At 35.9% G+C, this 27,258-nt stretch overlaps 1 protein-coding gene across 1 annotated transcript in view; it reads right to left on the bottom strand.

The window, feature by feature from the left end:
• hectd4 (HECT domain E3 ubiquitin protein ligase 4) overlaps positions 1 to 27,258 on the bottom strand; it is a 90,150-nt gene that overhangs the window by 34,438 nt on the left and 28,454 nt on the right. Inside the window, 32 exon segments of the mRNA XM_082153528.1 lie at positions 8 to 177; positions 1,157 to 1,321; positions 2,616 to 2,798; positions 2,931 to 3,066; positions 3,919 to 4,121; positions 4,209 to 4,290; positions 4,444 to 4,633; positions 6,375 to 6,655; positions 7,161 to 7,314; positions 7,389 to 7,573; positions 9,029 to 9,175; positions 9,923 to 10,089; positions 10,191 to 10,335; positions 11,853 to 11,988; positions 12,076 to 12,245; positions 12,597 to 12,685; positions 13,830 to 13,934; positions 14,035 to 14,227; positions 14,882 to 15,127; positions 16,087 to 16,250; positions 16,939 to 17,043; positions 17,670 to 17,789; positions 17,878 to 18,082; positions 18,173 to 18,261; positions 20,854 to 21,007; positions 21,112 to 21,236; positions 22,384 to 22,512; positions 24,060 to 24,180; positions 24,333 to 24,438; positions 24,580 to 24,650; positions 24,951 to 25,093; positions 25,380 to 25,609. Coding sequence (XP_082009654.1) covers positions 8 to 177; positions 1,157 to 1,321; positions 2,616 to 2,798; positions 2,931 to 3,066; positions 3,919 to 4,121; positions 4,209 to 4,290; positions 4,444 to 4,633; positions 6,375 to 6,655; positions 7,161 to 7,314; positions 7,389 to 7,573; positions 9,029 to 9,175; positions 9,923 to 10,089; positions 10,191 to 10,335; positions 11,853 to 11,988; positions 12,076 to 12,245; positions 12,597 to 12,685; positions 13,830 to 13,934; positions 14,035 to 14,227; positions 14,882 to 15,127; positions 16,087 to 16,250; positions 16,939 to 17,043; positions 17,670 to 17,789; positions 17,878 to 18,082; positions 18,173 to 18,261; positions 20,854 to 21,007; positions 21,112 to 21,236; positions 22,384 to 22,512; positions 24,060 to 24,180; positions 24,333 to 24,438; positions 24,580 to 24,650; positions 24,951 to 25,093; positions 25,380 to 25,609 — 4,909 coding nt within the window.

Here is a 27,258-nt window from a genome sequence, read left to right as displayed (position 1 = left end):
TTCTGACCTAGTTCTGATCTCGGCCAGAAGACGCACCACAGCCATCACAGGACTGGCTCCGTCTCCAGACGCAGGGAGGGACGTGTGGATGGACAGACTGCCCTCCTGTGGCAGTAACATGGACTGCACTGCTTGAACAACCTTCTCTGTGATGGACAGCTTATGCAGCGGCAGAGCCTTTCAACAAACACACAGAGCTCCAAGATTAAGACAGGACATCAAATACCTGAGCTGCTTTAGAAATGAACAAGCTTGATAAGTCCTGAGGCAAAGGCAAGACATGGCAAGGGAAGTTTAATCATATGTCAACATGGTATTTAAAAGCATCTGTTTTTCTGGCTTTACATTTGTTAAGTTTACCTTTTGGTAAGTAAACATTGAGTTGTTACTCAATATATACGAACTGGGGCATGTTTGTTAAAATCACTGTGGAAAAGTTCTAAGATGATTCCACATCATTAATAACAGTAACTATTAAAGATGTTTTTTTGAAAACTGAAATAAAATTAAACAAATATAACATGAAAAACTTAAACTTAAAAAAATTAAAGTACTAAAATGAAATAAATAGCAAATCTAAAAAAATAACTAATAAAAAAAAAGATTACAAAAGTACTAAAAACAAACTCAAATTTAAATGAAAACTGAAAATATAAAAATGAATGCTAATGTAAAACATTAATAAACGCTACAGTAGTATAAAAAATAATAATACTAAATTACCAATGAGACAGTGATCGATCACTGTGTTCAAAGTTTTAAGTGATCAGAGACAGAAGACAACCAGTCACAATTAAGATTACCCACAACATTTACACTAAATTGTAATTAACATGCAAAGAAATGTCCGAAAACATTACATTCAGTTCACAATAAGTATATTATTTTCAAGTATATTATTTATGATATTATGAGAAGAAATATTTTTTAAAGTCTGCAAAATTTTTAAAAGGAAATAACAATGAGAAAAAAAAGGCCCTCTATGTCATACAGTTGAATAGAACGGTAGATTATAATGGGCTGTGAATGATACTGTAAGCTGACATTTTTTTATTGTTTAATGCAAAAAATAAGAGCATAGTATATGTGACATCGCTAACTATATGACATCAAAATTACAATTGTGCAGTTTTACAGTTATTTGAGAGGTGCTTACCTCAGAGCGGGGGGTGCAGAGGCGGGATATGGGTACAGTGAGGATATCAGAAGCCTTGCTTGTGCGGCGGTAATCGCAGGAAGGAAACTTGACAGTGGCGATGCCCTCTTGTTCATTAATGGATATAACCACACCAACACTATCCGATACACCTTTACCCACCACCTGACACAGAGAACAGACATGGACAGAGGCAAATACTTCAGCTTGCAACGTAAGCCATTGAGATTATTCATCTGCTAAATTGTGTGTGTACCTGTTAACTGTCAGTTTCATGGTAGCATGACACTTGGCACGCTTTTTTTGGCCCAAGCCAACCAATAATCAATTAATTAACCAATAGTTTTAAAAATAGATTTTGAATGAAAACAAACATAACACATAAAACAGTGCTGAACTTTATTACAAAGATTTAAAAACAGTACTGAACCATTAATATGTACTGTAATTTTTACATATAAAAAATATGAATATTAAGTATACCTTGATAATTCATGTTAGTTCATTAACTAATGTTAAGAGAAACAACTTTAAAATGAAAAAATGTAGGCCTATTAGTAAATGTTGAAATTAACAATGACCAATACTTTTATTAACCTCAGTAAGTTAATGTTACTAATGGACTCTAATTGTAAAGTTTTATCATTTCATATAAACCAAACAGTCATGCTTAAAGGGATAGTTCACCCAAAAATGAAAATGCTAATTTTTATCTTTCTATCTTTCAATATCTACATATAGCATTGAAATTAGACATATGTATATTGTGTTTACTTTGATACATTTGCTTCTATTTTAGAACACTTGATTATCTTATCAAAATAACATAATATGTATTACAGTGAAAAGAAAAAAGAACAGAACTCGGATGCATTTCAGATGTGTGTGTGTTTCGGTCTGCAGCATGACGATACAGTTTGCTTTTCTCATGTCGCTGGCTTTAAATATGCAACTGTGCTGCAAAAAAAAAAAAAAGCTTAAAAGCGAACAAATGGATATAAACTAATTCAAATAGATGGTAACAATCCTGACATTAAACATTTGGGTCGTGTGTTTTTGTCACATTGTTTTAACCACTACTAATGTTAGCATCCTCAGCCTCAACATACTGCTGTTCTCCACTAATGCAGCATCTAGTCGACAACTTAATGAATTTAAAATGATTTGAATTTGAAACCATGCATGTTAGTTCCAGCAATCGGTTATCGGTGCTGATTAAACAGCAAAACCAATCAATCGGTTGACCTCCACTTGGTATGATATAAAGCATGTATAATTGAGTTAATTTGCTCTACAGTAAACTTAAACATCTATAACATTTTAACGTAAAGTGCTTTCACTTCGGCAATAATCTGAAAGCATTCATGAATTACAACTATTTAAGTTTGGATAATGCATTTTCAGGTCTGTGCTCAAAATAGGGGGAAGGGGGGGGTGACAGGTTAGATTAATAGGTCACCTGGACTTCAGAACCAATCTTGATGGTCTCCTTGAATCCACCTAGAGCACAGAGAGCCGCCACAGCCTGTCGGCCAATCGCCTGCAGCTTGGATAACTTCCTGCCACTGCTGTTACCGCTCTCCAGAATACTCTCAGCATATTTGCCTAACTGAGGGATGAACATCAAGGCCCTGGACAACACCTGAGGAGCAGATGGAAGATTTCAACACTGTTGTGCGTTTCATTGAGCACTGAAACTCAAGTAAAATTTTAATAGGCCAGTTGTAATGGTACCCTTGTTAGAGCAGGGCAAGAATCAAGAAGGGCAGCTCACCTTTTCTGCTGTGCTGGTCCATATTTGAGCAGTGTTGGATTCAGGTGCAGTCAGAAGACTGTGGAGCAGAGCGATAACCTCAGCAGCCATGCTGTTAGCCACGTGACCGCTGATGAAGGGCCGCACTGGATCTGATCTGTGTTTCGGAAAATTCTGATATTAGAAAAGAACTACAGTGATGGTCAAAAAAAAAAGTTTGGGATAATTAAGATGTTTTATTGTATTTGAAAGAAGTCTCTTCTGCTCACAAAAAGACTCACAAATAAATGTAAAATAACTTTTCTATTGTGAAATATTTTAAAATGAAATTTATTTTAATATGTCCTTGCTTGATAAAAGCAATCCTTTATTTATTTAAATCTTACTAACCCCAAAGTTTTGGATGGCAGTGTATCACACAGCAAAGTCAACACTGATAATAATAAGACATTTTTCTTGAGCAGCAAATCCGCATATTAGAATGATTTCTGATGGATCATGTGACACTGAAGACTGGAGTAATGATGCTGAAAATTCAGCTTTGCAACAGGAATTTTAAACTTTTAAAAAATAGATTCAAATAGAAAAGTTATTTTAAATTGTAATAATATTTCACAATATTACTGTTTTAACTGTATTTTTGAACAAATAAATGCAGCCTTGAGCAGAAGAGATGTTTTTCAAAATGTTTTAAAAAACAACAACATAATTTCACACTTTTGAAAATGGTAGTGTTGTTTAGGTAGCAAAGTTTTTGTAAACAACGTCAATGTCTAATGTTATCTATCTAATGTTCAATGAACATTCGTTAAATATCTAATGTTCAGTAAAATGACTGTAAGAACTATTATTTAAATAAATAAATACGGCAGTTACCCCTGAACACAAAGCAGCTGCACTTATAGACACTACTTTATTATGCATCCAATGCAAAATTCCAACAAAACTTTCCTGAAGACAGTCAGTTTCCTTTCAGATATTCAAAAGGTAGCGAAGTATATTTTCTTACCGAGCCAATTCACCATTCCTCTCTCGGCACACAGTAGACTGGGCAGTTTTCTTCTTGTCACCTGTATTGGATACCCCAGAGTTCTCCTGGCCAGTGTTCTCTATTGGTGGCCCCACACTAACAATAAGCCCAGATTGAGCCCACTTATTGGCTTTCCGCAAAGCAGAGGATGCCTCTTCTGTGATCACCTCACAGCAGCCACTCTGCAAAAAGGTGAACAGATTTTACACATTCAGCAAGACTGATTTTTGCTCTCCAAAAGAGTGAACAGCCACTAAACCAGAGCTGACCTTTGTCATATCTCGATCCATCTTTACCACCTTCTCCATGTTCGCTCCAGTGCCGAGACGGAAAGGACGACCCTCTGAGCTGCTGCAAGGTGCGAATACTGACATCAATCATAACTTTTATAAAATGGGTTTAATTTACTTTTTTAAAAATGGGTTTCTTTTCTTTCTTTTTTTCAGAATCAAAGAATACAATGAGTGTGATGTGTTTTGTAGTGTGGCCGCCCAGTGTTATTACCTGAGTAATGGCTGAAGCACCTCATGTGATGACTGGTCTTCTCTCTTATGGATGAAAATGGACAGCTTGCCATCCACTGCTTCACCCTCCTCACTAGCGTCTTTATCAGTCTTAGCACTGCTCTTAGGACAGGCCCGTGTCAGACTAGTGTCAGGCTCAGAAGCACTTGGGGAGAGCAAAGTCTGGCAACCTAAGTGAGGAGATAAAATAAAAGTAAACTTGCTGATAAAGCAGGAAAGAAAGAAACAGATTTAAAAAAATCATATATATATGAAGACCTCTGATGCAAAAGCCTCTAAAAGCCACCTCTGTCAAAAATGAGATAATAATATTGAGTGAATGCTCTCCGCACATAGTATACGTTCATCAAATACTTTCACTTCAAACTCACTAAATCCCATAGCCTGGGAAAACCCAGACAACTTCCGGCAAATTTAGATTTGCTCTGCAAGTAGTCTGGCAAAGAGCTCATTCAAGCCCATTTCTAATCCGTCGAAATCGCGGCACCAATCAGAAACGTTGAGGCGGGCTTTACACGATGACGATCGCTCTGATTGGTTTTAGGTCTATCCAATTGCGCCCAGAGGCATTTGAGCGACGTCTGTTGGTGAAGCGCACTAACTTTTAAATGCATTATTATATTCAAATTGCAAACACATGAGGACAGTCTCCATGAAAGACCCACTGGCAGATGAAAGTGCTACTACATTTCTCTCTGAAACGGTAGGAAATTAAATTAGATTTAATAGAGGATTTTAACTGTGACAAGATGATTGACAGGGCAGTTTACGTGACAGGATGCACGCGACAGATCCGTCCGATAAAGATGACGAAGTAGTATGTCCCAAAGCTTGCCTACTTTTTTGCTACACATTCAAAAGTAAATACCTTTTCTTCACAAAAAGAGTACATACTTTTATGGCGTAGTGTAACTTAGGCGAATTTGGACGCAGCATATGGCTTTACACGATGACGATCGCTCTGATTGGTTTTAGGTCTATCCAATTGTGCCCAGAGGCATTTGAGCGACATTCGTTGGTGACGCCCCTTTGGAAATGAGTTATTAATGAAACTTTGCCAGACCATAACTCAGTTACTACTGAGAATGGTCTGGTTTTAACCAGGCTATTAATCCCAGCCTCAGCCTATTCAGAAACGCCGGTACTTGGGTAGAAACCTATACATAGGAGCCTGATAAAAATGTTAATAATAAACACAAACTTTAGACGGACTTAGAGGCTTTTGCATCTGAAGTCTTCATATTTTTACCTGTGCCCTTCCTTCCTGTCTAACAGGTAGGACATATACAGAAATAGAATAAAGTTATCAAACAGCATAAATTATAAATTAAATATAGACTAATCCTTATTAAAGCTACAAAAGTTATTTAGTCAGGAGCAGTGAGTACTTTTCTCTGTTCCCTTTGTTCTTTGATGAACTTTACTGACAGGCAGCATTATTGGCTGCTGTCCCTTTAAAACCAGCCGCTGCTGAACATGACACGGATCTCACACGCGCCTCATTCTCTCACAACTCTTTACGTTCATTTAAGACTTTAACTAATGTAAGACTGCTCTTGAGCTCTGAGGATACTCAACAAAACGGACATTTTGGCATAAATGTGTGTTGACGCTGTCTGTGCACACGATATTGGTGCACGTCTTTCTGTGCGCCCCGTGTGTGTGTCTGTGTTAGGACATTCACAGGCAGCGCGTTCTCTTTTGTCTTGTCTTGCTTGAATGGTTTGAAAACATTTTCATGAAGAAGAGCGTGATCATATAATATAACGCTAGCCAAAGGATGACCGAAAAAAAAGATGCTGCATTAATTGTGTTAAATCTTAACATGCGTTAACACGTTAACATTGACAGCCCTAATATATATATATTTTTTTTATTTTTTTTTGGGACCAAAAAAACACTCTCTCATACCTGGCACCACATAGTCTGCCAGCTTGGCCAGTAGCAATGATGCGATGCGGAAGGCAGGATCATTGGCGTCTTGCTGCTCTGCATCCAGTGCATTTGTTGAGTAGCTCCAGGAAGGAAGTGCTACATTCCCACAGTCCTCCACACTCATAAGTGGAAGCGCAGCACGGCATAATTGCAGGATAATCAGCACCAGTTTGGGCGAGGGCCGCTGGTCCAGGAGCAGTGACAGAAGCTTGGACACACAGGCAGGCTGGCTCAGGATGGTCTTGCCTATGTGGCTCCTTGGAAGAGGAGAAAGGGCCATGCAACAGTTGAAATGAGTTCAAATCAACTAAATCCATTTACTCCATTTTCCATAATGTGTAACTAGTTGAAAGTAAGGCACAGTTTAATTGATGGACTTGTTTTTTCACACATATGAAACCTGTATTGTGTCGTGTAGTATGAATCATGAATGAGCAGACTCAATCAATCAAAAATATTTACAAACTGAATTGACATCTTACTCGTCTAAGCTTTTATTTATGTCACACTCAAATTGAACAGATAACAGTTACCATTTTCATGTGTACTCAACCCTCTATGGACCACACTTTAGGAAATGAAACTTAATTACAATTAGTGACTGGTAGGGATGCTCCAAAATGAAAATTTTCAGCTAAAACAGCAATTGTCATATTAAAGCACATGTACTATAATTTTAACTGTAGTGTATTATGCGATATTAATACATTTAAAGGTAATATACAAATGAGTGAAGTTAAATGAGAGAAAACCGGGAATTACCTGGACAGATCGTTGAGCAAACTGAGCACATCCTGCAGGGCATCATTCCCTGCCGCTTGGTTACCGCAGCAATCTGTCGCCCGAGCCAGGTGATTGGTTAATAAGCTAGACACCTGTCGTGCCAGTCCAGAATGCACTGCGTCTGTGGAGCCTCCTATTAGACAAAAATGTTAGCGTCTGTTGTAATTAAACAGGTTTGTAGTGGTTTGATCGGTAAACTTTCCTCACCTTCGACTTTCTCCCACTCAATGCAGCGGTTGGCCAGCACCTGAAAAGCAGCCCAGGCCATCGTGGCTACTTTCTGTTTTTTGGTTTGTTTCTCATTGGAGCTGCAGTCCCTCTGACTGCTCAGGCTACACAGCCTGTCCATAAGCTGAACCAAACCGCTGCGAACGAGACACTGCTCCTCACTCCTGTGGACACCATCAGATAACACTTTAGATGAAGGATTCTTATCTTAGATCGACTTCAGATGTAACTCCAAGTCATCTGTCATTATTATGTTTCTAGCATGTGTTTGGGAACAGTTCATCTAACTCTAATTGATGGAGTGTGTAGCTTTTCATTTCTTAAACAACCATGTAGGAAGACACAATTATGTGATTTAATTTCCATCAAGAGGTGCATACATTTTTGGTCAAGATCTTGTATTGTCAATGCAAGAGTCCAGCACTCTGTAAAGTCTCCTCCAGCACATCCCAAACACTTTCACTGAATTTAAGGTCTGGACTCAATTTTATGGGAAAATGATTCTTCATGCTCCCTCCAAACCATTCTTTCACAATTTGAGCCTGATGAATCTTGACATTTTCATCCTGGAATATGGCCATACTCGTGTCTTCCTACATGGTTGTTTAAGAAATGAAAAGCTATACACTCCATCAGATAGGGTTAGAAGAACTGTTGGCAAACATATAACATGCTAGAAACATAATAATCACTGCACTAATGATCCAGCATAGACTCTTAAGTATTTGCCTATTTAAATCCAAACAGCAACTTTTTTTTTGGCTGGGCAGTGTATTTTAGTGAACATGAACTAATGGAACCTTATAGTAAAGTGTTACTATGTTATTTTATGTCTAGTGTTGACGTATTTCCCACTGTACAGTGTTGTTATCGTTAACTAAAACTATTAAAAATAATTTTGGTTGATTGGAATAAAGCTGAAATAAAATAAAACACAAATAAATATTAGATGGGAAAATTAGAAATGTAGCCTTGCCAACTAACTGAAATAAAATGAGTTTCCGCTGAAGTACTAAAATTATTAAAACAAAAACTGAAATAAAGAAATAAATAATAAAATAAAATAAATAAATTAGCTAGATCGAAATACTGGAAATAAAAATTACAAAAGGACATAAAATTACTACAACTGAAATAAAAATGAAAAATGAAAACTGAAAATATGAATATTGTAATTTATAAATAATACTAAAATAACATTGCTACTGTAACAGTAGCTTTTTAGGATTTTAAATTTAACAAATCAAAATTAGCACCATTTACTTTTTTAATACACTTTTTTACCGTCGCTGTGCATGACTAATTGGTGCACACCCTTTTCTAAAGGTGATGTAATTTACTGTTGTATAGCATGCAGTCGATTTAATAGGAACTTGCACTACTGGGAGTTTAGTGTGAGGGCAAAAGATTTCCACACACAGATTTTGTATCGGGTTCAAGCTGGTCAAACCACCACACTACTGACAATAGATTTTGTCACACTACCCTCAAAATTTCACTACTGTGACTAAGAAAAAATATACCTCTGAAACAACCTTTCCTTTGCGGTCACCTAGGTTAAATAACATGGTCTGCAAACCACAAAAAACATGTGAAATCATGAGGCTAAAGTTGCTTGCCTGGTGTAAGGGATGGTGCACAGCAGGCCGATGCTGTTGGCACAGGCTATGGGGTAACGGGCACAGAGAGACACCACTGATGTCATGGTCTCTCCAAAGGCCTCCTGGACCTGCTCCATCATGCCTCCGCAGGTCAGTTCCTCGACTCTACACACACGCACATTCATATGGACAACTTAAGCTTCATGGTAGAGATGCAATCCATCTAGCAATATTAAATTAAAGACTGCATTTATTTGATCAATAATACAGTAAAACAATATTATTGAGACATATTATTGACATTTAAAATAACTTTTATATTTTAAAATGTAATTCTGTGATGCAAAGCTGAAATTTCAGCATCGTTACTCCAGTTTTCAGTGTCAAATGATCCTTCAGAAACCATTCTAACATGCTGATTTGCTGCTCAGCTGCAATTGTTGCTTAATATAACCGTGGTAAAAAAAAACAAAAAAAAACAAAAACTGGATTCTGTGATTCATAAAAAGTTTAAAAGAACATATTTTTTAAAAACTGAAGAATATAAATGTCTTTACTGTTAGTCGTGATTAATTTGAATGCGCCCTTGCTAAATAAAAACATTAATTTCTAAACATTCTTACCCCAAATTTTTTAATGTCAGTGTATCACAGTTTCCACAAAAATATGAAGCAACACAACTCTTTTCAACATTGATAATAATAAGAAATTATTCTTGAGCAGCAAATCAGCATATTAGAATGATGTTCAAAAGAACAGCATTTATTTTACTAAAAATATTTTATAACAGTATTTACAATTTAATGCATCATTGCTGAATTAAAGTACTTATTTCTTAGAAAATTCTTACTGACCCCAAAGTTTGAACAGTAGTTTGGCAGCAACCTGAGGTTAAACCAGTTTAGAACGTACCTTGGTCCACCCTGCAGCACCATGGTAACTGGGCCGACCAGATGTGTGACCCCTCCCACCCGAACAGCAGCGGTGAGCAGCTCTCTCATGTGAACCAGAGCCTGCTTCCTCGTGCGACCTCTCCTCCAGCGGGTCTGAGCTGCTGACAGGAAGCTGGTGCTGGAAACCTGCAGGCATAAGACTCAGTTTAGAAACATTGCAAGTGAAGAGCACTGAATGGCTACAGTTGATGTTTGACAAGTGTCCTGCTGCATGTGTCTGATCTTACAGTTTGATCAGGTGTTGTTCCTATGAAGGCAAACAGCTGTCCCAGGAGCACGCTGTACGTGGGCTTGTCCTTGCTGTCTTCAATGACCAATGACTGTAGCAGAGTAAAAGAGCTGCTCCGGTGACTGGATGGGTTGATGCGCCTCCTAGACAGACAATTAGTTACTACAATTTGTACAACTTTTACCATAATATAAACTTTAACCATATATACATACATATATACATATACACGTACACATATATAAGAATATTTAGGGGTGTAACGGTTCTCTGTAAAAAAAAAAGTCAAATCGTACCGTTCTCCACCCACGATTCGGCACGCACTTGCACCACGGTTCATCTCAAATTTGATGAACAAAACGCTCACTCTTTGTAAACTTTTTATTCAATTCAGGTGTTGATAGCGCACAAGCACAAGCAAGACCTGAACAGCACATGTTGCTATCTATGTTTAAACTAAACTCATTTAAGCCATGCCAATTTAAACATTCAAGAGCAAGACACGAAAGTGAACTCACAGGTGCTGTGAGAAGATTTGTGTCTGGGCACTCATCCAAAGCGCGCGCACGTCTCAGATAGCGCACAAATATTGAGCCGTCTTTTAAGTCTAGCGCTTCAATGGATAAATTCACACAAAAATTGTGTCAACATGCCCGTCTTAATGAGTATCCTAGCAGACATAGTCTGTCAGTGAACTTGTACAGTCGAGAAAGATGTAATCGTATCAGTATTTTGGATCTGTGCATTATGTCTTAAAGTGACAGCAGCCTAATATTCCTGCTGCGCTGTGTGTTTTTAATGTTAATCAAACAACAAAAGACATGGAAATCACTCACAGTTCTTGATTGAATAGCTTTTGTAACTTAAAGGATAAATCTTTAATTTATACAGTCAAATTTGCAATGTTATTTTACAATTCATTACTTTTTTCAATTACTGTACCTGAAAACTAATGTTAGACCTACTTGAAAAACCTGAAAAGCACTGTTTATTTTATTTGTATCTTTGCTCTCTTGTATTTATTGTGCGGTTGCTGGTAGTTAGATCATTTGTTCCTTTTTTCTTAATTTTTATTTGACAGTGGTCCTTTTTTTCCCTGAACATAGCACATACCGAACTGTAACGAAACCGTGAACCTAAAACCATGATACAAACCGAGCAATTTGAACCATTACCCCCCAAATAAATAAATAAACAAACAAACAAACACACACATTTACATATATATATATATTAAAAAAAAAAAAATGTTTTTTTACCAAGAAACGTCACCAAATTGACTTTTAAGCTTTTTGAGAAATCAAATTTTGAATGACTTTTAAAGGACCAATTAAGCTGGCATAGGAGAAAGTATTTTAACATAAAAAAAATGTATGCATAAATAAATATTTGGAAATGTATAAATAAATAAATGCATGAAGATAAAAATAATGAAATAATTAAAATTAATAAATAAATGATTAATAAATAAATTAATGAAACTGTAATGTGGTTTATTATTCTGAATGTAGGCTGTCTGTGGTTGTTATATAAACATTTATATAAAAATTCAACTGATATGTGCTTACAGGTGTGCGCATATTGGAAATTTTACAAATCAGAGAGTTGAACCTATTCGTTTTATAACTGTTATTTGATGCTTCTGCTGTCACAGAGGTACCTTTGTGCTCCATGTGTAAACTCCACATCGTTGTTGGCAATCATTTCCAAATCTGAGGGAGCGGACATACTGCGCAGGAACACAGGCTGCTTCACTATAGGAGCCATCGATTTAGCGTCCGATACTGACTTACAGGCTGTAAGAAGGACAAGTTAAAAGGGCTGTTAAGCGCATTTGTAAGCTTATGCAAGTGTGTGCATGTGTAAATGCGTGCACAAATAACCTGGTGTGCATGTTGGTGTTGTAGACAGACTCTTGCATTGTGGTGCTATAGTAACATGTAGCAGCAGTTCTGAGCGGTTTATCAAGCTCTTCACAAGCGCTTTGGTTTTAGCCAGTGGAACGGAGCTTCTTTGCTGCTGCACGGCATTAACCTCATGGAAAAACTTCTCTCTGTCCAAAACAAAACACAGGCAATAGTTTCATAAGTACACTATTGTTCAAAATGTTGGGGTTGGAAAGTTGGTTTAATTTGTTGTTTACAAATACATTTTTCTATTTGAAAATGTAATTTAATCCTGTGATTTTCACCATCGTTACTCTAGTCTTTAGTGTCACATGATCCTTCAGAAATCACTCTAATTTGCTGCTCAAGAAACATTTCTTATTATTATCAATGTTGAAAACAGTTGTGCTGCTTCATATTTTTGTGGGAACAGGATTCTCTGATGAATGGGTGTAACCGACAGCTTTGAGAACAATTTAGATTCACTACAGGGAGTCAGAATTGGTTTCATGTCATACCTCAAAGCCATCACTGCATTTTCTGGATCTGTGCAGTCCAGAGGAACCTCCTTGAGCGAACACAGAAGTTCCAGCTCCTTCATTTTGTTCTGTGAGCCACAAGACACACCAAATTAAGCAATTTTCTACTTAATCTGGCTACAATATAAGCGGAAACAAACCACTGCATACAGTTTGTCAATGCCTACACTTCCTGCAGCTGTTCCAGTACAAATGATTGTATTATTCTTTAAAGAAACTAGCGATTCTGGAAGATTACACTTAATAATCATTGGTGATGATCAGATCAAATAAAAACCAAATGCAGTGGAACAAAGAACTTTAAGGACACACTACAACCAGAAGCTTTCTTATTTGTCATGCAAAGAATACCTTTTATTTCAGAAATGTTCTTCTAGCTAGGTTGCTCTTGTAATGGTGAATTTTGAGCTAATTATGCCAATTTAACATTTGTTGAAATATCATGGTATTATCTGAAGTACCCTGGTGTACCAAGTAAATACAGCAGTGGGTAAAAGAGATGTTTGACCTAGGAAAATTTGCTTCTCCTCACTTTATATTAAATATTTATTACATATTTTGTATGCCTGATGTGAAGTTGTGCCTGGAGTGCAAAACTAACGTAAGAGGAAAAGAAAATTACATTGAAAGTTCAGTTCCCTTCCGAGATACATTTATATAAACCCCGCTCACAATGCAATATTTATATTTTTCTTCTAATATTTCGAGCATCGCGAAGAGTTTCTGCGCCTGGTACAGTATTTTCTCTGCTGATGCAATCTCTGTTCTCTGTGTCCCAGAGCTACTTGTCCTGTCTCTGTCTGGCCTGTGTTAACGTCCTATTCACAGACTTGACATTTTGGGAAAATATTGCAATGCAGTTTGTGTGCAAGTCTGGAATATAGGTCAGACAAAATAAAACAAATATTTGGTTGACGATCGTGTGTTTGGAGCAAAACCGATTTATGGCCGGTCAACCGGTGCATCTCTAGACCACACTTTCACTTTTATGTAAGGTCATAACATTTTTATTTATCACGCACAACCATATTTCAGACAAATAGAGAAATGATGAAATTACATATAAAGAAGTACTTATGTGATAATTTTTTTAAAAAAATTCTAAAGTTCATTTAATAAAATGTTATGTAAACTATACAAAAATTGAATTTAATTGCAATTAAGTGTCTGAAAACATTACATTCAGTTCACACTACATTGCACATTACTTACCTCAAAGAAGTGATAGTCGTGGAAGAAGGGCGAGTTGTTCTCAAGTTTTCCCTGTTGAGCTTCATCTACTTCATTCTGCCACTTCTGCTCCAATTCAGCTACACTCTGAAACAAACACAGACACAGAATATAGTGTTACTCTTCAACAGCATCACACAATACGTTTATGAAAAGCCCTACATCTGTGGCTACTTGTAACACATACTTGTAACTGTCTTTCCATTGCATTGATCTTCTTGAATGTCTCGGCCATGATTTTGCAGAGCAGATTGTGTTCCTCTCTGTGCACTTCTCTGTACTGGAAGTTCACCAGCGACTGCAGCGCATCTACCAGACCCAAGTGCTTTATTACACACGACACAATCACTTCCTCCATCACATCAGGACGGATCACCTCTCTGAGAACAGAATAAACATACGATCAATCAACTATTATTCTATATTTCTGATGCAAGAAGTCATAATGTTGTGGTTTGCTGCCAAAAAGGTCAAACCTTTATGGAAGTGTGAATAAAAAAAATATCATAAACTAAAATAAAATACAAATTATTTGAAACCAAAAACGCAAATAAATCATGACACAAATAGACTCATAACATTAGTTAAACACTGTGAATTAACATGTACAAACATGAACAATTGTATTTTTTAGCTAACATTAATCAATGCTGTAAAAAAAAAAAATGGTCACTGTTAGTTCATTTTAGCTTAAAGCATGAACTAATCTTAGCAAATGGAACAAATGTACCAACATATTTAAAATGATTAATTCATTATCAATTCATAATATATACATTTATATATATGAATTCAATCATTTTAAATACGTTGGTACATTTGTTCCATTTGCATTTGTTCCAATTAAGTATATATATTTTGTAATTGTATAAGTACATTTTTAAACAAAATAAATGAAACCTTTAAATATGTCCATGTATTAGTCAATTTGTAAAGTGTTTTGTTTGTATTTTTATGCATTTATGATTAAGGTTAAATGTTCTTCTAACGTAATTGCATTCCACTAATAGGTAAACTCCCTATCACATGCTTACTTGATGCTGGGGCGAAACTGAGGCCGGGCTCTTCCAGACAGCTCCCTCAGGCGGCCCATAATGCCCTGAGGTAAGTGGATGCGGGGCAGCTCACAGCAAGCCCCAGGCATTGGGCCTGGAGGTGGGACGAGGATGTCTGAAGGATAGGTGAACTCTCTCTCCTCATCAATGGTTAACGGCAGGGGAGACGGAGATGGCGTGAGAGCAGGAGATATCGCACCATTAGCCTCCACTTGCCACTGACACCTTAGAGAGAGCAGGAACAAGAAGCAAAAAATATAAGAACCAAATACACTATGATTTAAGTTAAGAGTGCAATATTCTCTTAACTCAGGTGATATTTATATTTATATTATTCATACTACTCAAAATACTGTAAATATGTTCATAATCTGTAACATGCACTAGACTCCCACTGTCTAGTGTAATATTCTCTAACTCAGGTGATATTTATATTTATATTATTCATACTTCTCAAAATACTGTAAATATGTTCATAATCTATAAATGTTTATTCAGACTAAACCCAACTGTGACCCCTTTTTTTACTTTTTATACTATTTATTTTTTATTTTTTATATATTTTATTCTTAGAATTTGTATTACTATGTTTCTTGTTGTATTTGTATTTGTATATGTGCACTGGAAGCTTCAGTACCAAGAAAAAATCCTTGTGGGTGCAAGCACACTTGGCAATAAAGCTCTTTCTGATTCTGATTACAGTTATGACAACATGTTTTACATTGCTTTAACTCGTCAAAATAAGTTAAGCAATTTTCAACTTTTTTTATACAAGTTATACAAGATTTTTTTTTTTTAAATCAGTTGAATGTAATTCAAGTTGAAATGACTTAAACATCCAAGTTGGTTGTACTTAAAAATAAGGCAGAAACTTTTTTTTGTGTATAAGAAGGCTTTTTAAAAAGAAATTACACATTCATTTGTTCAAAAGTGACAGTAAAGACATTGATAATTAATGTTACAGAAGATTTATATTTCAAATAAATGCTGTTCTTTTGAATTTTCTAATCAAAGATTTTTTTTTAAATTTTTTTTTTAAATGCATTCAAATAGGAAAATTTGTTATTTTACACTGTGCTTTTTGTTTAATTTTCTATGTAAATAAAGATAAATAAGGATTGCTGAAGTGCATCTCAGCATTTTGGGCCTCACGTCCTGCACCAAACCTGACATGATCAGCACACCTCTGCAGTAGTTTGGAGCAGAGAAGGTCATGGCAGGCCTCCTCCTCTCGTGTGATATCAGGGCCATTATAGAGGATGCGTAGCATAGCGCAGGCCAGCACTGATAAACCCAGAGCTAGATCAGCCAGGAAGGGCAGCCCGCCGGACACATCCTCGGACGACTCCTGAAATCAACATAATTAGAAGTAAAGCCAAGAAAGGTAATTCAAGTTTTGCCATTTCAGTTCCTTTAGACTTCAGGTTAGCATTAGTTGGTGTCTGCAATGCTTTTGCTCCACATTGTGTGTCTTTATTGTCCACCAAGGTGGAAAATTGTCTTTGGCTCACCAGCACATAAAATAACTATACAGGCAATGGTATAAAAACAAAACAAAAACACAGACAGATTCACATTACATAGATATAAAAAATGCAGTTCATACCACTGTCATTTGGTTTATCAATCACTTGCGGAGTTGAGAATTTTACAAAATTATGAGAATGTCCACAAAATTAACTCAAGTCTGTGCATTCAATATCAGTAACACTTTTGTTGAGTATTAAATTTCCGTTCCGTTCCGTTCGTAAACGGAACAAAATATTTAGAGCAATGTAAATTATATGTTTGCTGCTTTTTTAAATACATGTTAGTGCTTTTTTTATTGATATGGACCTGTGTCTGAAATAATGTATAAAGTAAATAGTTTTAATCTACGTTTTAGTATACAACTATAACCCTGCATCCAAGACATTTGTAGGAAAACACATTTGATGAGCAAAGTCAATGAACATCTAATAAGTATTTAAAATTTTCTCTGTGAATTTTATGATTGGGATCTATTTAAAGGCTTATGTAAAGTTTTAAGTTAGTACCTGTGCTCGGACAGTGCATGAGAAACCCCACATGGCTTTATCTGGGGTATTGTGCTCACGTCCACTTCTCATCTCAAAAGAGAATGTCACAGTATCTCCTTCCACCTGAAAAAAAACATACGGTTAAAAGTGTATTAAAGGCGCATACAGAACTTTAATATCTGTAGATTGTTTGTGAGTATTGAATGTGCACTCTTGTGTCTTAATATATTTTAAGCACACCATTTTATCCATCTATTGGACCTTTAGGCAAAATTTGTTAAAAAAAACGAAATGTATGTACCACATTTGATGCGTCATGCTTTTATAGTCATAAATAAATAGTTTTTCTAAAAAAAACATAAAAAAAACTTTTCATTGCATTTACCATTGTTGAAGCATTTCTATTGATTCAAATCTTAAAAGTGTTAAAAATCTTAATTAAAAGTGTGTGTTTTTTGTTTTTTTGTCTTTAAATACCATTACTTTATCAAAATCGGCTAAGACATTTTAGCAAACAGATCTGTGTATGGAAGTTTGAATTTTAAATTGACAACATTAAAATTATATTTCCTTCATAAAGAGCACAGATAATCACACATGAATTAGATTATATACCAGTTTTGCCATGTATCAAGAAAAAAATTATTTTAAAATATGTTATTACAAGTTAACACATTATTTTATGTTTTTATCCAGCTCATCTTTATTCTTGAACACTGTCTGATGTTATGGAGAGTGCTTTTCCTCACCTTGACAAGATCTTTGGGCCATCCAGTTCCCAAGACACTACGGCTCCCATAACCCATGGTGTTGCCTCCATACTCGCTCACTTTTCGGCTATTTGTGTTGGGCCCGGCATAAATCACCAGCTGAATAAAGAGAGTTTATGAGTATGCATATTCAATTTCATTCCACTATGAATGAGAACAGAAGTTTCACAGAATCGAAAGTTCAAACCTTGTCATAGTCATATTGGGAGGAGCAGCGAGGGTCAAAACGGAGGTAGAGACAGCGCGCACCAGGTATGTGGACTGTATCTTTAAATTTGTAGTTGTCTCGCACTGGATGAACAGTTTCCACTGTTTTCCCAGCGGCCCATGGGGCAGGGATCTTCAGGCCGGTCAAAAAACCTGGCTCCTCTCTCTCTTCCAGAATCTGGAAACTGAATTAAATACAACATAATTTTGTGATTGAGTAATCAAAAGGTTTTTGTCCAATAGTTTCAAGGATAGATAGAAAAAAGCATTTTTACCCATCACTTAATGAGGGTGGATTAGGGCCTTGATTTAGTGAGGAATCCTCAGAAAATAATGGTGAATGTGTCTTCAGCAGCAAAGCGGTCTGTTGGATAGACAGATTCAGAGCAGTCAATGTTAACAATACCAACGGTTTATGATTTATTATTTTGATCTACAAATGTACTTAACCCTCTACTGCATGAATTTTGATGACACATGATAAAAATTATTTCACATCATTTCCTGGCTCATTTGGGAACATTTTATTGATTTATTGAAAAATGTCCCTCCCCCAACCCCCCCACCCCAAAATATTTTTTTGTTGCCTGAGGGCAACGTTATGCAACAATGGTAAAGAATCATAGAGAAAATGATCATTATACAATTCTCAGAGAGCAATACAAAAATACAAAAAATTATTAAAAAATGTCAAGAAATCATTTAAGTAAAAAGGGAAAAACACTTGAAACACATCAATATACTTGATTTGATACAGACATAGGTTTGTATCATGTAGTGCGTCATGTCATATCATGTACTTCATGTATCCTAATCAACCCCATATACACTACTGTATAATGACAAAAGTATTGGGACCCCTCCAAATCATTGAATTCAGGTGTTCCAATCACTTCCATGGCCACAGTTGTTTAAAATCAAGAACCTAGGCATACAGATGCTTCAACAAACACTCTCAGGAGCTCAGTGAATTCAAGCGCGGTGATAGGTTGCCACCTGTGCAATAAGTCCATTCGTGATATTTCCTCACTACAAAATATTCCACGGTCAACTGTTAGTGGTATTATAACAAAGTGGAAGCAATTGGGAACAACAGCAACTAGGCCACAGAGTGGGGTCAGTACATGCTGAGGCGCACAGAAGTCGCCAACTTTCTGCAGAGTCAATAGCTACAGACCTCCAAACTTTGTAGAGAGCTTCATGGAATGGGTTTCCATGGCTGAGCAGCTGCTTCCAAGCCTTACATCACCAAGTGCAATGCAAAGTGTGGGATGCAGTGGTGTAAAGCACGCCGCCACTGGACTCTGGAGTGACCAATCACGCTTCTCTGACTAGCAATCCAATGGACGAGTCTGGGTTTGGCAGGAAAACGGTACTTGCCTGACTGCATTGTGCCAAGTGTAAAGTTTTGTAGAGGGGGGATTATGGTGTGGGGTTGTTTGGTGGAGGGGGGATTATGGTGTGGGGTTGTTTTTCAGGGGTTGGGCTTTGCCCCTTAGGTCCAGTGAAAGGAACTCCTAATGCTTTAGCATACCAAGACAATTTGGACAATTTCATGCTCCCAACTTTGTGGGAACAGTTTGTAGATGGCCCCTTTCTGTTCTAACATGACTGTGGATGCTGCACATTAGTGTCACTTTGGTGACTTTGGGTGTTCCTGTGCACCCAGGAACCCTACATCTTCCCTACTTGTAACACATTATTTGCCATTGTGAGGTATTGTCCAAGACATCCTTGAAAAGTACCCCTTATCGCATAACGTTGCCCTGAGGCAACAAAAAGAAAAACTGAATTTGTGAACATGCAAAATAAAAAGAAATTCACAAAACCTGCCAAAAGGCTTCTCTACACCTTCATACACACACATATTTTTTATGTACAGTTCATGTCATTTTAAATATGATTACTAAAGCAAATAATCTTGCTTTCATCTCACACCATGTGCTCCTGTGACCATGTGTCAGAAAAGGACGTCCCGCCTTCAAATGGTGCTTGATAGTGACTCCCAAACCTTATTGGACTGTTCTTTGATACTTTTTCAAAAATTCTAATTGGTTGCAATCATTTAAAGAAAAATGTACTGAACACAGGGCTTAAGAAAACTTTCCGTTGCCTGGGGGCAACGCTATGCACACACACATTAATGGAAAATCTGACATTTTTCATCATATTTTAATTTAAAATAATCTCAATGTACACTACCGTTTGGGGTCAGTACGATTTATTTATTCATTTTTTGTGAAATTTTATTCAACAAGGATGCATTTAATTGATCAAAAGTGAGTCATGACATTAATAATGTTACAAAAATGTCCAATAATGCTGTTTTTTTACTTTCTATTCATCAAAGAATCCTGAATATTTCCACAAAAATATGTAGCAGCTGTTTTCAAACTGTTTTCAACATTGATAATAATAAGAAATGTTTTTTGAGCAGCAAATAAGCATATTAGAATGATTTCTGAAAAATCATGTGAAAGTAAAGACTGGAGTAATGATGCTGAAAATTCATCTTTGCAGCACAGAAACAAATTACATTTTATATATATATTTATAGAAAACGATTTCACAATATTACTGCATTTTGATCAATAAATGCAGCCTTGGTGGTAGTATAAAATATTGACATTTATGTGCATCGATTAGAGCTGGTTAATATATTTAATATTTACAATATATTCACTATTATTTGGGCTGGTGTTATAACGTTAACCAACTCTGCAAATTTTTTTTGATTATTAGCTTTTTATTTGTCCATTACATTTCTTAAAGCCTGTATGAGAATGCTAAAATATTTTGTCTGATACTAGCAATAGAGTTTAGATTTCTATGCTATTTGAGAGCAAATACATAAATACTGAGATGCTTTCTATTTCAAATATTGTCCAAATGAAGAAAAATACATGTTTTTAGCTACATCACCTTGCTCTTCCATCCAACAATCACATATACACACCTGACTAGTATAGAGGACCAGTTGGACTAGCTGTGGCATGAGAGCATCAGCTAGTGTGAGGGTTTGTAGGTTTGGGTGCATCAGTGAGGTCAACAGAACCGGCAGCAAGTGACCCAACATTGTGGCCTTCGTTACCTGTTCCAGTCCTCTCAGTCTTCACATTAAAAAAAATTGAAAAGATAAGTAAAATAAAGCGTTTAATTACATGTACAACATACAAATATAGAATCATCAAAAATATCTAATATAGTAATGCACCTGGTCTCTCGATCACTGATGTTGCTGTTGATAAGGGAGCTGGTGACTTGCTGAAGGGTCTCCAGAACCTCATCACACCCAACCAGGATCTTCGAGGCAAGTGATAAGATGCTCGTCTGCAACTCCTGAGGGGAACACGCACATTCAACACACACATTTCTTTGAGAACATCTAAAGCTGGTACAGAACCCTTGCGAAAAAGTAGTACACTTCAGCATACTTTTACGTATTACAGAAATAATATACTTAAAAAGAATATACGTTCACACAGAACACGTTTTTCCATTCCAATGCGCTATTTTTCCATTGTTTTTCTATGTAATCACGCGCTAGATGGACGTGTATAACCGCTGCGCTCCCGTCTTGCGTCTTTTGCAACGTCTCGAGCAACATCTCGAGCATGACACGACATTCTAAAAATGCGTTAAGTTAAAATCAGTTCAACTTTTGAAAAACGCATCTGCGTTTTTCCCCCATTCGACTGCCCACGTCTTGCATTTTTCAAAGCAAAAACGCATTCTGTGTGAACGTGCCCTTAAGTGTTAACTGAATGTAATTAAAATACATTCATAAAATTTATTAAAATTAAATAAAAAAGTATTATAGATAATAAATAATACATTTATAATAATAAATGCAATTAGCTGAACTTTAGAGTGCTTTAGTAATTTCATATTTACTTATATTGTCTTTGAAATATATTCTGCTGAATGTACTTACAAGCACTTTAATGTCATTTCTATTGAAATGTCGTGAATTGAAATATATTTGTAATTACACATTTGTACTTTCAATGGAGTAAATCATGGTATAGTTTTAATTTTGGGTGAACTACCCCTATAAGAAACTTGGGGCCAGATTTACTAAAGACGGCAAATTAGCGTGAGCGCAATTCCATAAAAGCACTGATGGGATTCGAAAGTTCAGTGCATGATCTACTGACAACGTGGAAATTAAAAATGTTTGTTTAAGAAATCAAAAGCTACACACACCATCGATTAGGGTTAGAAGAACTGTTGCCAAACATATAACATACTAGAAACATAATTACTGCAATAATGATGTTTCTAGCATAGCATGTTATATGTTTGGCAACAGTTCGTCTAACCCTACTTGATACACACACACACACACTTTGAGCTACAGAACAGAGCACAGTATATTGAACTGTTTTAATTCCTGTTTGTTTCATCTTTCATGAATGCAGCAGCTGTCGTCATCAGTCCACACTAACCAATCAGAGATCATAGGGTTTTTAAAGGGGATGTTTACCTGTACCTTCATTGTTTCCCCTTGTAGGGAGCTGTCACTATCATCAATGTCATCAGGGTGGAGCAGGATGGTGTTGCTGAGCAAATGGTTCTGCACAGCCATTAAGTAACGCAAGCTTGGTGACACTACCTGTTGATGTGGAAGTGCTGTGGGTTAATTGGTGATTCAATACATTTGTGAAATTATACAGACAACTATTTCAAATTATGATTGAATGTATACATTTAGATACACCATATAAACAAGGTCCAAAATAACACTCGGCAAACCAAACATGTAAAATTGGCTTTGCAAGAAAATGATCCTGTTACTAGCAAGATGGCTTTGTTAAGAACTTCAATGTAAACATACAACAGAATAGTAAGAACAACATTGTGTGTGCAGTTAATTGGCCTTAAAACATCATGTGCTTGAAAAAAACACAGACACCACCAATGCGAACAATCACCAGATTACATTACGTCACTTCTCAGACATTCCATGACCTGACAAATTCTGATTCAACATGTTCAATCGGCAAAAACAAGTGCCGACCAATGCCAACAGACACTGACAGAGGGAATACACTGATCCAACAAAACACAACAACGTGTCTGTTGCCATGGGTCGGCGGAAGGGAAAATGTTAAATAATTGGTTTGTTATGGTAAAATGTTTCATAGAAAAAATAAAAAAATAAATCTAAAGTTATCCCAAGAAAATTAATGAACAGCACAATCTTTTTTTCATTAATTCATTTAGTTTGATTTCCCTTGTAAAAAAGAAGTGCACTTAATTGCATTGAATGTGCACTTGTACTTAAAAAAAAACCAGTACTTCCAGATAATGTAATATTAATGAAATAAAAGGCCACTTAAAGAGAGTGGACTTTCATGACTGTTTCTTAACACACTTAAATAGACTTTTAAAAAGTACACTTTGTAATAATGACTAATTAAATGTTTTACTTTAAAGTACATTTTAAATCATTGTTTTATTACTTGTTGTAGTGCTTTAAAAAAAGTCAAATTATTTTGATGTGTTGACTAACATACTAAAGCACACAGTACTTGATTATAATTTAAATTGCAGTGTGTAAAATTGAACTTAATTTGTACTCAATTTTGTACTCAAACTTCATCATTACAAATGTGTAATTACAAATAAAAACAGAAATAATATATTTTAGTTTACCATAAATACTTGTCAAGCGATACTAGTAATTAAGAAATTACTTAAAGGTATAGCGGAGGATCTTTCCAAATTTTAGATAAGACCCGCCCTCTCCACTTTTTGAAAAGTTTGATTGATTCACCAGAATGATTGACAATTAGGAGGACCAATAGTTTAGACTACCCACCAGGAAGTAAAACATCCTCCGCTATACCTTTAAAGATAAAAAAAAAGAAAAAAATCACTCTAAAGTTCCGCTAATTGCATTTACTATAATTGCAATTAAATGTATGAGAACATTACATTCAGTTTGCACTTAATTATAAAGTATATTTCTGTAATAATTGCTCTTTTTAAAAGTATGCTAAAGTGTACTTCTATTTCACAAGGGATATGAAAACAAATGGCTTGTAGAGCTCTTTTAAGATTAATTCAGTTAAAAACTACATACAGAGTAACCAGTCACAACGCGAAAAGTTTCTTTACAAAGAAATGTTTAAATGCATGTATGTGGAAGTCACATACAGGTACAGTGGAGAGAAGCTTCTGAAGGTCTTCCTTGGAAACGGTTTGACATTTGGTGACGAGGAGACATGACTCTCGCACTACAGTCTTCAAGATACACTGCAACAGTTCATCTTTCAGTCTGCAGGGGAAGACGAGAGATACATTTTTGTTGAGATAAGGGAGAAACTTGTATGTTGCGATCACAAAAGAATTATGTCGATTTTTTGTGTTATGCATGACTAGTAGAGTATACAGTATTGAACAGATCTAAAGAGCCGTGAAACTTGTTACCTGTAGTGGTCATCCTCCTCACTACCAAAGCGGTTCTTCTGTAACTGGTTAGCGAGGTTGTTTAATATAACATCACGTAATTGAGACAAACCACTGTTCTTCTCCCCTGCAGAGAAATTTTTTTTTTGTTATTACTGGCACTATTGCTTATCCATTATGCAATTGTGCAATTACAGTGAGCCAGTGATAACTCACATTATAGTTAAACTTGATTTCTGTACGATGTGTATTTATTTTCAATTCTTACCCTCAGTGAAAACAAATTTTAGCAGGTTGTTCAACTCAGATTCGCTCTGGTACAAGGTGTTTAAACCTGAGCTAATAAGAAATAAAGAATGGAAAAATGGTTTGTAGTTATTGCAGATATTGAGGCCAGTTGCATAAAAACTTTTTGAAGAGAAATGAAGATTCCCTTTGTCCCTTTGCAGTCAAAAATGATATCCCTTAAATCCCATTTTTGATAATCAAAATGACATATTTAAATATTTTTGCAACGTGAAAGTATTTTCTTAATGCCTTAAAATAGCTTGAATGTAACTTGAATGTAGACCTTTGCTTCATTTAGTATATGTGAATGCATGAATACGCAAATAATTTTTTTTTTTTTTGGAGATTCACCTGATGGCAAGACACACTTCTCTTTGTATCTCCGGTTCTATCTGATCAGGAGGAGCCATAAGTAACTGCCACAGCAACAATCCAGAACGCTTAACACAGTCCCGGTTCTGCTCTGAATTTGGATTAAAAAACTGGAACACCACCTGGAAAACACAAGAGAGAATATTCCTCCTTCAAGTGGGTGTCAACCTATTCACTGCGGATGAACAAACTCAATCTCCAATTGCAAAAAGGCCATCACTTACATTGTTTTAAGTTAAGTCATATGTATTACATACAATTCTGGTATGACACTTTTCACAATACACATTATTTCAAAGCAGCTTTGCAGGAAGTTATATTGTAACAAAGTCATACTGTAGTGTTTATAATGTAATTCAAATGTAAATCTTAAATATTTTAGCAAAACCCCACCAATTATATCCACACCTGAAAGACGACCAGAATGCATCGGATGATGCACGTGTCACCATTGACCATGGCCTTCTCCATGACGTCACATATAGAACTAAAGTGGCAAGCCTCCATGGGTTGTTTTCCTATGAAGGTTCCCAGGTGTAAACTACTGCTGGCTGCTAACAGATTGAGCTGGTGGATGCACATAGCGCCAACATGATGGAGCAGCTGGTTTATCACTTTGCCTGTGTCTATCATTTCTTCTGTAATAGAGTCAAAAACATGATGGGGAAAACGATGAGCACATCTAAAAAACAACTTTGCATAGTAAGCGTCCTATACACAAAGTCCTTGCTAAAATATTTGCACAGGTATAGACCTTATGTAGCCCCGCCCCTTTTCAGCGCTGCGCTCGTTTTCTTTTGACTTCCGGTCTGTATTTTCACAGCGATTTTGCGTGTTTATTAATGAACGGCTCGTTTTAAAATCTTCCCGGTCGACTGACATTTAAGTCATCTGCTTTAAACATTACAGTCCTCATGATAACTTTCGTTAACTTTACATTAAGTAAATCCACTTCAAAAGCTAATTACTCCTGGACAGCAATGCCATAGAAATATACAGAGCGACCGCAAAAACGGAAGTTAAAAGACAATATTCTAAAGATGGCGGCGCACTCGTTTCTCTGGCGCATAAGGTCTATAGCAATGAAAAGTGACCCCTTGTAAAAAAGAAAAGAAAAAAAAGTGCTTTATTGTAATGAATGTGTTCTTCAAATCATAAAAGTATAGTTTTTAAAACTGTGCAAGCCTTGCAGATAATGTTAACAAAAAAAGGCCACTTAAGTGTACTTAAAGAGAGAACACATTCATGACTATTTTGTAATAATGTAAAATTCAAAGTTGTACTATAAATCATTGTTTAAAAAAAAATTGTGTGCTTTAAAGTACACTTATTTTGATGTGTTGACTGTTGACTAACATACTAAAGAACATGTAAAGTGCTTGATTATAATTTGAACTGTAGTGTTAATTAATAATACATTTAAACTTAATATTTTTTGTATTTAATTATTGTATGTATTAAATTGCAACGTCATCAGTAAAACTGTGCAATTATAAATATTTAAGTTTACAACATACAAGTTTCAATAGAAATCACATTAAAGTATTTTTTAGTTTACCATAAATGCTTGTCAGTACATTCAGCAGTTCACTTTAACCATATTTCAGCAGTACACTTTAACCATATTTCAGCAGTACACTTTAACCATATTTCAGCAGTACACTTTAACCATATTTCAGCAGTACACTTTAACCATATTTCAGCAGTACACTTTAACCATATTTCAAAGACAAAAGAAGTAATTACAAAAATTATATATAAAGATGTACTTAAGTCCAACAGCACTCTAAAGTTCAGCTAATTGCATTTAATATCAATTTAAACAACATTTAATTTTCATTTAATTGCAAATAACATGAAAACATTGTATTCAGTTGACACAAGTATTATCTTTTAAAAGTATATTATTTCTTAAAGGGGACATATCATGCTAAATCCACTTTTTTAGCCCTTAAATGCATTTTGTTGTATATTTGGAGTGTTTAGATGTACAGAAAAGTTGAAATTATTCTCTTCAGGTGCTTCGTTGATATCTTTATATTCTGTTTTGGTCATATTTTTCAACCTGTTCCGATTTTTCTGTTCTCTATGACGTTTTTTGAACTAATACGTCACAGTATTTGCAGCGGAACTGCCAAATAAGGACATTGACTCCCGGCCCAACACTTCCAGCAATCCGCCATTTTTATTTCTCGCTGCAATTTTGTAGTCCAAGCTAAAGGATGCAGAAGTTACGAGAGGGTAGCACTAAGTTAAAATGTTCGGTTGTTGGATGTAGTAACCCACA

Source organism: Leuciscus leuciscus, assembly GCF_965113295.1.
Source record: "Leuciscus leuciscus genome assembly, chromosome: 2".
Lineage (NCBI taxonomy): Eukaryota > Metazoa > Chordata > Actinopteri > Cypriniformes > Leuciscidae > Leuciscus > Leuciscus leuciscus.
Note: the sequence above shows the minus strand (reverse complement) of the source record. Positions and strands in the feature narration are given on the sequence as shown.